Here is a 12,005-nt window from a genome sequence, read left to right as displayed (position 1 = left end):
CTAATCCTTCTAAAGCACGCATTCTGCACATGATAAGGTGAACAGCACTGCAGTTAATACTGGGGACTGATGCATTTATTACTTGGCTCCTTAACCTGAGCTCTGTTCTCATAGTAATAGCCTGTAATAATTTATCATGTTGATTGGAGCCTTCTTTTAAATAATACCATGTGTGGGTAGTGTAATTCCCGAAAGCATGCAGCAAATCCTCTGGAAAAAATCTTGCATTTCACAAAGCCATATCAAAATTATGATTTTGTGATATTTTAATGGGAAAAGGAGTAATTTGCAACATGCTTTTTGTTTGATTCACTCACTGTAAATCTATCTTAAAAACTGGAGCAAGCCTTTTTTTAGCACTCTTTTAGGGGTTGAGTATTTCTGCATAGAAAGCCCAGGAAATAGGAATTAATAAGTGTCTAAAAATATTTTTACTGTGATACAGGGGGACAGTATTCCTAACAAAACCTGCTTTGTGGAGTTAGTGCATGAATAAATGCATTGTGTTCACTTATTTGGCATATGGACAATGAAAACAGCTTTGCTCATTATAACTGATGTCAAATCTACTTGGTCAGGTAATTTGTTCAGGAGTGAAACCGAACAGCAAATTTCAGTGTGTCTTTATGCCTCAAAATGGGAAGATTTGGTTGCACTTGCAGACACACTTACGTATAACAGATAAAATTAGCTTATAGCTTTAAAAGTCTGTTTGTAGATACATATAGTCTTCAAATTCTGCTTTGCCACACATTCATCTTACCTGTCCAGACTTTTGGGGGGGTTTGGACTTTATAAAATATTGGATTTTACTATATTTGGAAATTTCAATATTTTGAAATCACAAGCAAAGAATGGTAACTTGGGAGTGTCGACAGTTGTTAATAGTCACCCACAAAATATTAGAAAAATTCCTTCACTAGAGGAGTGCCATTTCTGATTCCCATAGGGAATGATTTCTGATTGGACTGCGAACATCTTACATGCACCTTTCAGTATTTCACTGACCCCAAACATTTTGTACCCTGAACTCCATGAAGCCTTAAAGTAGACAGAAGATGGTTTAAAAAACTTGTGGTGGTTAGGATGACCTGCCCTCAAATCTGGTCCAAACCTTCATTTTCTGTCTGCCACACTTGCTTTGGGATACCATAACTCATGAAGAAGTAATGTTTTCTCTTGGCTTCAGCACCTGATATGTATCCTCTTCCCTGCCCACGGCCATTACTGGCCTGCTGCTCAACCAAACTGTTGTCATTACAGTCCAAATTTTGCATCAGAATGACACCTTAGATTATTTTGTGTGTGTGGTTCTTGTTCTCATACTCAGTGACAGGATGTTCTAGGTTACAGAACAGATGGATTTCATTGCCCGTTGCTTGGTTGTTTAACAGATTTCTGAATGCAACTGATTTTTGAAACTAGTAAGTTTTAAACAAGTAATTGAAAAACTATCACAGGCTTTAGATATTAAGTAGCATTATACATATCTGCTTATAATACTTTTGAATTATTAGAATAAATAGATAATGGGATTTTTGTTTTTTACAGCTTTTGTGAATTGCTTTAAATCAAGTTCCAAAACTATGCCTTGTGTAGAATGAAAAGCCTTTACCTTTTTATCAGTTAAAACAGTAAAGCTGAATCTCTGCCAGTATTTTCAATAGTTAGAAATGAAGAATAATGAATAAAATGTACAGTCCACTATTGTAAAAATGTTTTAATTTGGATTTTTTTTTAACTGGCAGATCTTTCCTTATGAAGCTGGTTAACCAGCGAGGTGGGATAAAACAATGACCAGCTGATAAATTTCTGCCAAGAAGTTTGCTTTATGCAGATTGGGAAATGTTATACATTAACATAAGTCACATAGAAGACATTTCTTTGTGTTTTAGTGGATACCTGACACTATTTCTAGACTTTACCAGGTTTCAGAGATAGTGCTTCCAAGATGGCTTGTGAACAGAAACACTACAAGCTCACTTCTTGTTTTTGCAGTTCTCAGCGGCCTCTGTTCTAATGACTGTCCTCGGAAAATAACAGTAAGTGGAACTATGACTCTGCATTAGTATTTAGATTCAAATAAACTGAAGTCTTAATTATACCAAAAACTCTCAACATGTTAAAAGACTTATTGACTGGAAGAATGTGTAATCCAAATCACAACTGGCCAAGTTCTGTGTCTTTGAGACCCAGAACTTTGGGCAGCTGCCTGCTCAGAGCTGAAATCAATTGATGGATTGTGCAGGGGCTTTGTTACCCAGCACTGGGGGGGCTGGGATATACCAGGCACAAGGGAAACTTGGGTAATCCAGCTGGATGCCCAGACTGTGTATTGTGCCAAGTCTTGGTCTGGGCATTTAGAAAGTCCAGGCAAAACTGATTATGGGGCGGATTCAGCCAGGAGCCACTTTGGGACTAAACTGCAGTAGTGGGTGCAGTGAAGGAAGGAAATGCACTGGCTCTGATAGTTCTGCAGATAGTTACATAGACATTTGCATCTCCAGAGATCCTGCAGCTCACCCACCAAACTCCAATTAGCCAATTGTTTAGCAATGTTCACTGTGAAAGTTGGCATGAAAGAGGAACTTAGAGGAATCAGAACTAGCAGTAGCACTTTAGCTCTGCAAAAACATCAAATTGAATTTTGACTTGAAAATAGAAAAACTGCTTCCTGTGGGACCAGCTTTTTATTTGAGATTATTTTAAGACATAGAGTTTAATTTCTGTTATAAAATAATGAGGTTTGATAGTATTATTGGCTTAATTACAAAAATAGGGAGGATTTAAAAAGCAAATCTTCACAACAGATGTTGGTGAACTTTTTATTATCGAGATCACTGAAACACTATTGCCTCGGCTTTACGAGAAGTTCTCTGTCAGAAAGTAACATAAAGTATATTATGCCAGAGTACAGCTATTTGGCACCAAAAAAAATTTAAATTTCACCTTACTTACTCATCTTTCATAGATCTGCATTAACATCATCTCTGTAGTCTCCTTACTCTTCATTCTGATCAATTATTATTTTCAGGCTTTGATCTCATCTGTCATTATTATCACTTATTGTTAGGGTTTGGAACTGACTTTTTTGAGGTATGGCACTTCTTTTAGTGTTCTTTCTGTAAATTATTTAAAATATCTTTACTGGATTTGATGCCCTAATATCAGCTCCAATCTGGCATTAAAAAAAAAAAAAAAAAAAAAAAAGGAAAAATTTCCTTAAATCTATTCTTGGAGTTGTTCCCCATCCTTTTTCTTCCCCACCTTAGCAGGTAATTGTTTCCAAACCCTTCTTACTTAGGTGTATTTGTTCTGGTTTATCACTCAGTAATACACGACTACCTGGATATTTACTTGTTTTATTTTTTTTTTCCCCATGACTGTGCTTTGATGTTTCAGTACATTTTTACATTTTCTTCCTCAAGAGAATTTTGCTCAAAATAGATACCACCACTTGACAAGTAACTATTCAATCTTTTTCATGAATTAAATGAAACACTGCTAAGTAATGATAAAAAAATTGGACTTCGTGTAGTATTTTTCAATTCAGAAATACCATCAAGACTGTGCATTCTCCCAGACAGCATCAAATGAGTTCTGCTTTTTGAGAACATGCAGTTAATTCTTTGAATTTTTAGGGTTTTTTTATTTTACTTGTAGCTTCCAAGGAAACATTAAGCCTTCTGCCAGAGGACTAAACAGTATTGCTTTCTCCATGAGAAACTAAACATTACTTAGCCAACTGATTACCCTTCTTTTGAAAATTAATTTCCACATAATGCTATGACCAAAACAGTTGCAAGATTTTTTTTATTACAATTTTAAAAATAAATTATTAATGTAGAAACGTTTTTCTTCCTCTACTGTTGATTACTATAGTTTTGTCATTTCCTAAAATTTTGCCTGCCTTTTTCTTTCTTTTTTTTTTTTCCCCCCTCATAGCCCTTTGGAGTTAATCAGCCTGGTCCTTACATCATGTACACCACTGTAGATGCAAATGGCTACCTGAAAAATGGGTCAGGTAAGATAATCTGATCATGAGAATACACATATATACATAGTTCTCAGCAACCTAAAGAGCTGGAAAGTTTTCAGAGTGAAATGGGAATGGTTTTCAATAGTGTCTTCAGTTTACAATGCCAAAACCCCCCAACTTTCTCTTCTTTCTTTACAGATTGCATTTTTATTAGAAATATTGCAACTGCTTTATTTTTTCTTCTGTCCCTTCTGTGCTGGTTGGGTTTGAACAGTTGGCTGTATCTGAAAAATTGTTGGGTACAATATCATCAGTTTGTGAAATAGCATAAGCTTCTAATTATATACTTTTTCTGTCAGTTCCTAAGCAATTATGTATTAAGAAACAACAGTGGCCTTGAAATACCTAAACAGAATCATAGTAGCTGTATGAAAAAGGATCAGGATAATATCCAGTAAACACAGGATGTATTTGTCTGGATTTGTTCACTACATCTGTCAGAGTAACAAAATAAAATCATGAGTAGCCTAAGGAAGCTGGAAAGGGAATGGCTGCATCCTTTCCCTTAATGAAAGAACTACAAGGTATCAAAGAATCATGAGGTAACAGGGTCAAAAGAAATGGGAAGAAGTGCTTCATGAAACTTATAGCTTAACTAGTGGCTTAATGGCCTGAGATGTTGCAGGTGCCTCAGTTTGCAGAAAACAAGTAGCCAAAAAAAGAATAATCCATGAGGCCATGGTCCAGGCAGGGCCTGGTGTTAGAATACCCTGGGGTTGATGCTGCCTTCCTGAGTATGCACTAGTGGCTCGCAGAAGACACAGGTACTTAGTAGTCTGTTAGTCTGACTTATGACTGTTAATTTTAGGACTATAAAGGACTCACTTCTTGCTTAGGCAGCGTATCCCAAACTCTCAAGCTGAAACATGATCAGTGTGCACATCTGTGAGTGGTGCCACTGTGGCTCCTTCCCCAGGGTGACAGTCACCTGCATCTGTCACTCCAGTCTCATTTCAAATTAAACACTGATTTAAAAAAAAAAAAGCTTCCAGCAGTGCACTGGGAAGACTGACTTCTGTATAACACCAATTTAAATCATAGCAATAATTTTAGGGGGGGGTAATGCTGACATGTTAAGGTCCTAAATCAGTCTAAATTGATGGTAATGCTCTCACCTTGAATAGTGTGCTCAGGACTGTTAATTCCACCCTAGAAAAAATTGAAGAGAAAGAAGATGTCCTGAAATACAAACCAGATAGATGTAAAAACATATCCTGGTATTCTGTATCACTTCTGTATTCATACATGCTTAAATGTGGGTTTGAAAGCTTGAAAGTATTAGCCTATGTTTTAATCAAACTAATAATTAATGCTAACATCTGAAAATGCAAGGTGTTTTTTCTAATTTTTGCACAAATTCATTTTAATAAACTAATAATCCTGCCAGTTGTACGCTCAGCTTCATCTCTCTGAAGGTTTGCTCATAAGCTAAATGTAAGAAGAGCTTACATATTTAGTTGGGAACACTTAAAACTTCAGAGATGTTTAATTACACTACACTCCCTTAGACCCTCCAACCCGAGCCCTCGGGCAGCCGGTGCTGGGTAAGGACTGGCAGAGCCTCTTATTGCCACTTACCAGGATGGAGCTTTGTCAGCACCGAGGCACAAATCACAGCGCACTGGTAAAGGTCTACACAGCATTTTTCTCTTATCCCTCAAAAATCTCAATTCCTGTGGATGGGAAACTGTCCTCAGTTTGCTGTCTTTGTGGTTGGTTGTGATCCCTAATAACTCTTGAATCCACTAACTTACTTAAGTCAATCTTAGCTGGAGCATATGTGCCTCAAATAAAACCCTACCAGTTCCCTAAAAGTCGTCAGTCAGGTAGGAGACTAAATTCCACGTGAGGAGAAGACTTGAGTCAGAGATGAACAGCTGTTTGGTCTGGTTTTGCCCTCAGACTGGCCATGTGGTCAGCACGTGGCAGCTGCAATGAGCCACAGCCAGAAATCTTCTTGTCCAAGCAGGAACAAAGGAGCACAGCAGGACAAAGCTCCGTGCGCTGGGGAGGGTGTATGGGAAAACAGAAGATAAGGCTAAAGGTACTGCAGGTTCCATACAGGAACATACAGAATTCATATTCAGACATCCCTTATTTCACAGCTTCTAACCTTTTTTTTTTTATGGCATTTTCCTCAGGACAGGTTTCTATAGATTCCTACTGTGTTATCCATATGACTTTAATCCACATTGGAGTGCCTTCTCTCTTCTGTTCTTGATGTTTGGTTATCTTGGGTTTTGTCCTCTTTTTGCTTCCATGTTGTATATTGGTTTTAGAGTAGAATTTCTGGTAGGGTACTAGTAAGACATAGGCTGCTGAAGACAAGGAATTTTGTTGTACCTGTTCCTTTTTTGAAAGACATGTCTTTCAAAACAACAAAAATAGAAATGTTTGGAATGCAGTTCATGGCTTAGTAAAGAGTTGGACATCATTAATTCTCCTATGTTGTTAACTGTATTTGCAGTGCCCCTCTGTCCTCTTTGGGGCTCTTTCCAAGAACTGCTGTCAGAGCTACTGGAAACTCCTATAAATTCTATATTACAAAAGTTTCCAGCCTGCCACTGCAAGTTCAGTGAGTGCATTCATTGGGTGAAAGGGCATCTAAATGAAGAAATCATGGCTGTAAAGGAGTGCAATGTATTTATTCCTTCAGGCTCACTGGGACTTACTGCAGGCCTGCCTAAATTTGGTGCACCCATGTGAATTAAACTAACTTATTGCAAGCACAGCTTCCTACTTCCTTTGGCCACGTGACTTGTGAATCTCAGTCTTACTATCAGAGAATCAGGAATACTGATGAGTAACTCTGTCTAAGTGACAAAAAAGACATCTTTTGCCTAAGAAACCCATTAGCAAAACCATGAAACTGCCCTTTGTTCTTCTTCTTTAGAGAAGTGCTATAAATTGTTTATAAATCAGAAAAACAACGTGAGCTTTGTTTAAGTCTAATTATACTCATTTAAATTCATTGTTCATGTAGTCAGAGAAGTTTTTAGCTCTTACTACTTATTTATATTTAACACAATCTCCGACTTAGAAATCTGATGTTTTTTCTTCCTCTGTGGCATGGAACAATGCACTTATCTTAGAAATCCTTATATCTTTGTGGAATAGAACTAGCTTAAAATTTGGATCCATTTCATATATCCTTTTCCTAATTTGTTTGTTTGTTTGTTTGTTTCTCTGTTCCAAGAACAAAAACAAATACATTTTTCTTAAGCATTATCTTTAGGGTTTGCTGAATTTGGTTGGTTATGACTTTGTTGTTTGTTTGTTTGTGTTTGTTTGTGTATTTTAGGGAGGGCAGAGCTTTTAGAAGTTGAATGTTTTTACAATTTAAGATCAGCTATCAACTATGATTTAATATTGCTATATTACCTTCACTGCTACCATATTTACAATAATAAAAACCTAACAGAGTCCAGACATGATGAATTTCCTTTTCTGTTTTGACATTAGGAAATAACAATAATGAATTCCAAGTGCATTTATGACAGTAGCAAGATTGCTACAGGGAATTTTCTAATGCTGCCTTTGATCAGGTTCTCAGCTCTAATAAATTCATAGATTTTTTTGAGACTGTATAATTCCTGCAAGAACTTTTCAAAGTCATGTTTTCTGAAGGTATTACATTAAGTTTGTAGCTAGACTTTCTTCTTTTGCAAGTCCTATTTGTAAAATTCAGTAAATGTTCTAACTACAATTTCTGGCCTACAGGTTGTTATCTTGAAAAACAGCCCATTACATCATAATCCTATTTGATTTGACTATCAATAAATACATCAAGGAATGTTTTTTGTGTGTTGATAGGCAATATCAAACCCACATGGCATTTTTGGGCCATGTATAAACCTACATCTTTTCTGCATTAAGCTTTTTAAAGTATGGCATCAATGTACTATTTTAAAACTAATTTTCATCAACTTATTTGCATTCCTTATATAATATTATGGAACAATCCATATCTGAAACTTTTAATTATCTGAAAGAAATAATGACATAATAAAAATTTTAAAATAATCAATCCCTTTCCCAATAAATAATGTGAGTAAAAACATAGCTCTTTTTCTAATAAAACTAAAACTCATCATTACTTTTTTGGTCCCCCCTCCAAGTCAGCTGATGTTATTTATTGGCTCTAGGGCTGGTCTCAGCTGAGGAAGAGGTACTGGCAGGACCACTGAAACCAGTCACTTTAAGTTATCCCTCCAGCCCTGGGCTTCAGGAAATCATAAAGTACTCAAAGCAATGTCCCCATTCTGCTTCTGATCTCCTAAATTCTGCAGGACTTTAGTTGTGAACTAGGGTACTTTTCATGTAGGCAATATTTGCAAAGAGTAAAATAGAAAGGCCCATATGGCTGTCCTTATCTAGTTTGTTTTAAGGTCCTTTGATCTGCCAAGCCTTAACGACAGGAAATTTGCATAATTATGAGGGCTTTTTTAAAAACATTGTTAGAATTGTTCTCTTTCCTATTAACATTCCAGTATGTTGTTAAAAGATATCAGAATAATAATTAGCGTGTATTCTTTGCTTTTACTTTCCCACTGCTAAATTCACTTGTAATCTTACAACAAGAAATACTGTTCAATTAGCTACAGGGAACAGCAATTGCCAACGTGAGCATTAGAATTGAGAAGCACTGGGCCTTACATCTGTGGTTAATATCTCCACAGACCTTCTCTCCCTGAGAGGAAAATCAACTGCAACAGCTTATTCAAATATTTAAGGAATTTCATGCTTGAGATCAGGTCACCTCCAGGTGTAAATCTGGGGGAAGTGCACAAACTCCAATTTAAGCCGTGCTTTCTGATGGATTTCCTGTGATCTGCCTTCTCCCCTCCCCATCTCTCTTGGAGCTGTTATTGTTAAGGAGATCCCACAGTTAAGTATGAGTGCCAGCCAGGATTTTCAGCTCTACATCTGCATTTCCAGGCTTTCACTGGATTTTGTTGGGAGAATATCTTCTGTGTGTCACCCGGTGCTACGGACATCTTAATTTTCTCTCTGAAGTAAAAATACACTGATAGAGTTTGAAATAAATAAGGTCATAATTGCAGCTTGTGTCTACCAAACATACTAATCCTGTTGGACAGGAACAACAGAACAATGAATGTTTAAGGTTTACTCAAAGATCCATATCCACATGTGGGCATAAGGTGATCATATGAGCAGTTTCATTGAATGGCTCGTATGGATCAAGTCATGATTTGTTTAAGCATCTGTATGACTGAAGCTGTGTGGACTGATGGCCTTTGCAGCTCTCATTTCACAGCTCTTTCATTTTGCTGGTTTTGCTTTGTTTTGTTTTAAACCTTCCATGGCAGAATGACCTTTCACATGCTGTGAAGTCGTGCCCTTCTGGTTTTTTGAAATCTGCTTACTCTTCCCTGTTGTTGCATTGAGTTCTCCTGCTGTTTAACTAAATTGAATTGTGAGGTGAACACAAATGTCTAGCAGCCTTTATAGTCACGAATTTAAACATAAACGTTGCAATATGTACCAGAAAAAAAGCAAAGTAAGCTTATTTTCAATGGCCATTTGACACTGCAGGGTTAAGTCTGTAGAATTCCACTATAAAGAAAGAAGAGTGTATTCATGGAACAAGCTGGAATAATTCAATAATTGAATAGTGGGATTCTATTAAGAGGGATTTTCTGGTTGCTGTAGGTGGGAATACCCTGCTAGTATGTTTTTCTATATAACTCTTTTGTTTAGAAAACTATTTGAACTTGTTGCATGCAATATTATTTCATCTCAGATATTTAGGCATTACAAATGACACAGCTCTCCCCCATGCAAGTGGTTGGAATATCAGCAATATGATCATTTTATCGTTTGAAGGGTTTTAAAGACTTAACTAGTTTTACTTCTACAATTTTATGGTGCCGAGTTATCTTCCTTGAAAATATATATTCTCATATAAATTAATCAGGTTTGGAGTTTGGGTTTGCAGAAGAGTGTTGGCAGCCCTGCAAGTCATTGGTGTCAAAGTCACAAGTGTACACTTTGAATTCCCTTTCCCATATTATTTTTAGGACTCCAGAATAAGGTATTGCAGAAAAGGTTGAGAGGTGAAGTTGTGTACTGCATTAATCTGGAATTTCCTATTGGGTGGACTAAGGAAAAGAGGCAACCAGCTGAGGAGAACAGGGAACCACCCTCAGCCCCAGAAATCTGAAGTTACCACTGCATAATTTTAAGCAGAAGAAGAGCTCTTTCTCCACTATTTTTTTTTTCCAGCCAGTGACCTACAACTCCAAAGGCAGTAATAAGGGAACTGAAGTAAAGCTGTCAACTAAAGCCAAGGAAATCAAATTCTCCAACTTTCTAAAAAGCTTTCAAGTTTGAAGTTGCTGGGCTTTTGTTTGCTGGTTTTGGTTTTTTGTCTGAAAGCTGCTTTGTAAATTCTTAAGCATATTCCGTGGGTCTGTAATTGCTATCAGTTATATTTTCCCCTTCTCTTGCTGTAAGTTGTTTTGGCATATTTTCAAGTAAAATAAAGTGCTGCCAGCTTCAAAAGATGGGAAAAGACTTTGTGCAACATAGCACACTACCAGGAATGACTGTAAATTAAATATCACTGTAGTGTTTCAACTGTGCAGCTGAAGTGACACACATTCACTGGGAAATGGTACTTAAACCTTGAACTGGCTTTGTCTCATTCCAGCTGTTGAGTGCATGTTGTTCCCAGCCATGCAGCAATCCAGGCAACTTCTGCATGGCATTTTTTTGGAATAATTTTTACTTTTTCTAGGATGTATATGTTTATCTAATCTATGTAAAAGCAGTCATTGCTGTGTTGACCTCAGTATTAAGGTAGGTGATGGTACAGAAGTCTGACACTAAGGGCTACAACTCAGATACTGGTTTTTTTACCAGAAAAGATGCCTACATTGTCAAAATGTAAAAATAATGTATATCTAAAACGAAGAAATTCCTTGTTACATTTTCTAACTCCATTAGATTTTCAGGTTTTTTGACAAGTTGATTCACATTTCACAAATACCTTCAGTTACTATTCTGGTGGATGTAAGGCTTCTATTAAATACATCATTTTGCAAATTAGAGGACAATGTAGCAACTGGAAGAAATAATGACATAACATTTTTATTTATGAAAATACATTTAGCTTTTCAGCCCTAGTATATTGAATTTTGGGGAACTTTTGAAAGCCTAAATATTACTGTATTTTGAATTAATCTGAATGGCTTTAATTGACTACTTAAATGCAAATGATATTTTGTCAAGAAAATCATAATTAAAAAATTATAAGAATGGTGCTTCAGGAAACCACAAGCTTGAAATCATTTTCCATTAGTCTTTCAGTTCTGTGTAGTGATCTTGTACGTTCTGCTCTATTTAATTTCACAAAATAAGCTTATTTAAACTGATTGAACACTATCAGTATTGTGCATCTATTTCTGTAGGTTCAGGTAGGCTGTTCATAAATCCATCTTATCAGTGCTGTTTAAACAGGGCATTGCTTCTACATGTAAACACAATCACCTCCCCTTCAGAAAGTGAAATTCGTCATTTAAGCGCTTCTGCTGCCTGAAATAAGCTGCTGAGGGTGTTACAGTTCAGCTCAGGGGAGAGCAGGTACCCTTGAGCTTTCAACAAGTTTACATCAGGATAATGGGAACAGAAGGAAAATTACTTAATTCAGGTGTAAAAGAACAAGGACTGTGGGTGTCACAGACGACACATCACTCTGTTTTTCAGACAAGACTTTGGAAAGGTTAATGACACATATTGCTTCCAATTTTATATGCCAGACTTCAGAAGTAAGGAGATTGATTCAGAGGTGTCCAGGATGGTTTCTGAATATAAAACTCTGCAAAATCTCCCGAGATTAGCTATTTCTTACAAATGTGATCTGTGACAGGCTGAAACCACTGAAAACCGTGTCCAAAAGTGTTGAGGATTTTAGTCTGCGCAAGGTTTTTTGAAGCAACAAACT

The 12,005-nt window shown here is 36.7% G+C and overlaps 1 protein-coding gene across 1 annotated transcript in view; it reads left to right on the top strand.

Moving 5' to 3' along the window:
- ITFG1 (integrin alpha FG-GAP repeat containing 1) overlaps window positions 1–12,005 on the top strand; it is a 72,250-nt gene that overhangs the window by 50,504 nt on the left and 9,741 nt on the right. Inside the window, exons 13-14 of the mRNA XM_064671131.1 lie at window positions 1,999–2,042; window positions 3,946–4,024. Coding sequence (XP_064527201.1) covers window positions 1,999–2,042; window positions 3,946–4,024 — 123 coding nt within the window. The remainder of the gene's footprint in view (window positions 1–1,998; window positions 2,043–3,945; window positions 4,025–12,005) is intronic.

Source organism: Pseudopipra pipra, chromosome 14 (genome assembly GCF_036250125.1).
Source record: "Pseudopipra pipra isolate bDixPip1 chromosome 14, bDixPip1.hap1, whole genome shotgun sequence".
Classification (NCBI taxonomy): Eukaryota; Metazoa; Chordata; class Aves; order Passeriformes; family Pipridae; genus Pseudopipra; species Pseudopipra pipra.
The sequence above is the reverse complement of the archived record's forward strand: the minus strand, read 5'-3'. Positions and strand labels throughout refer to the sequence as shown.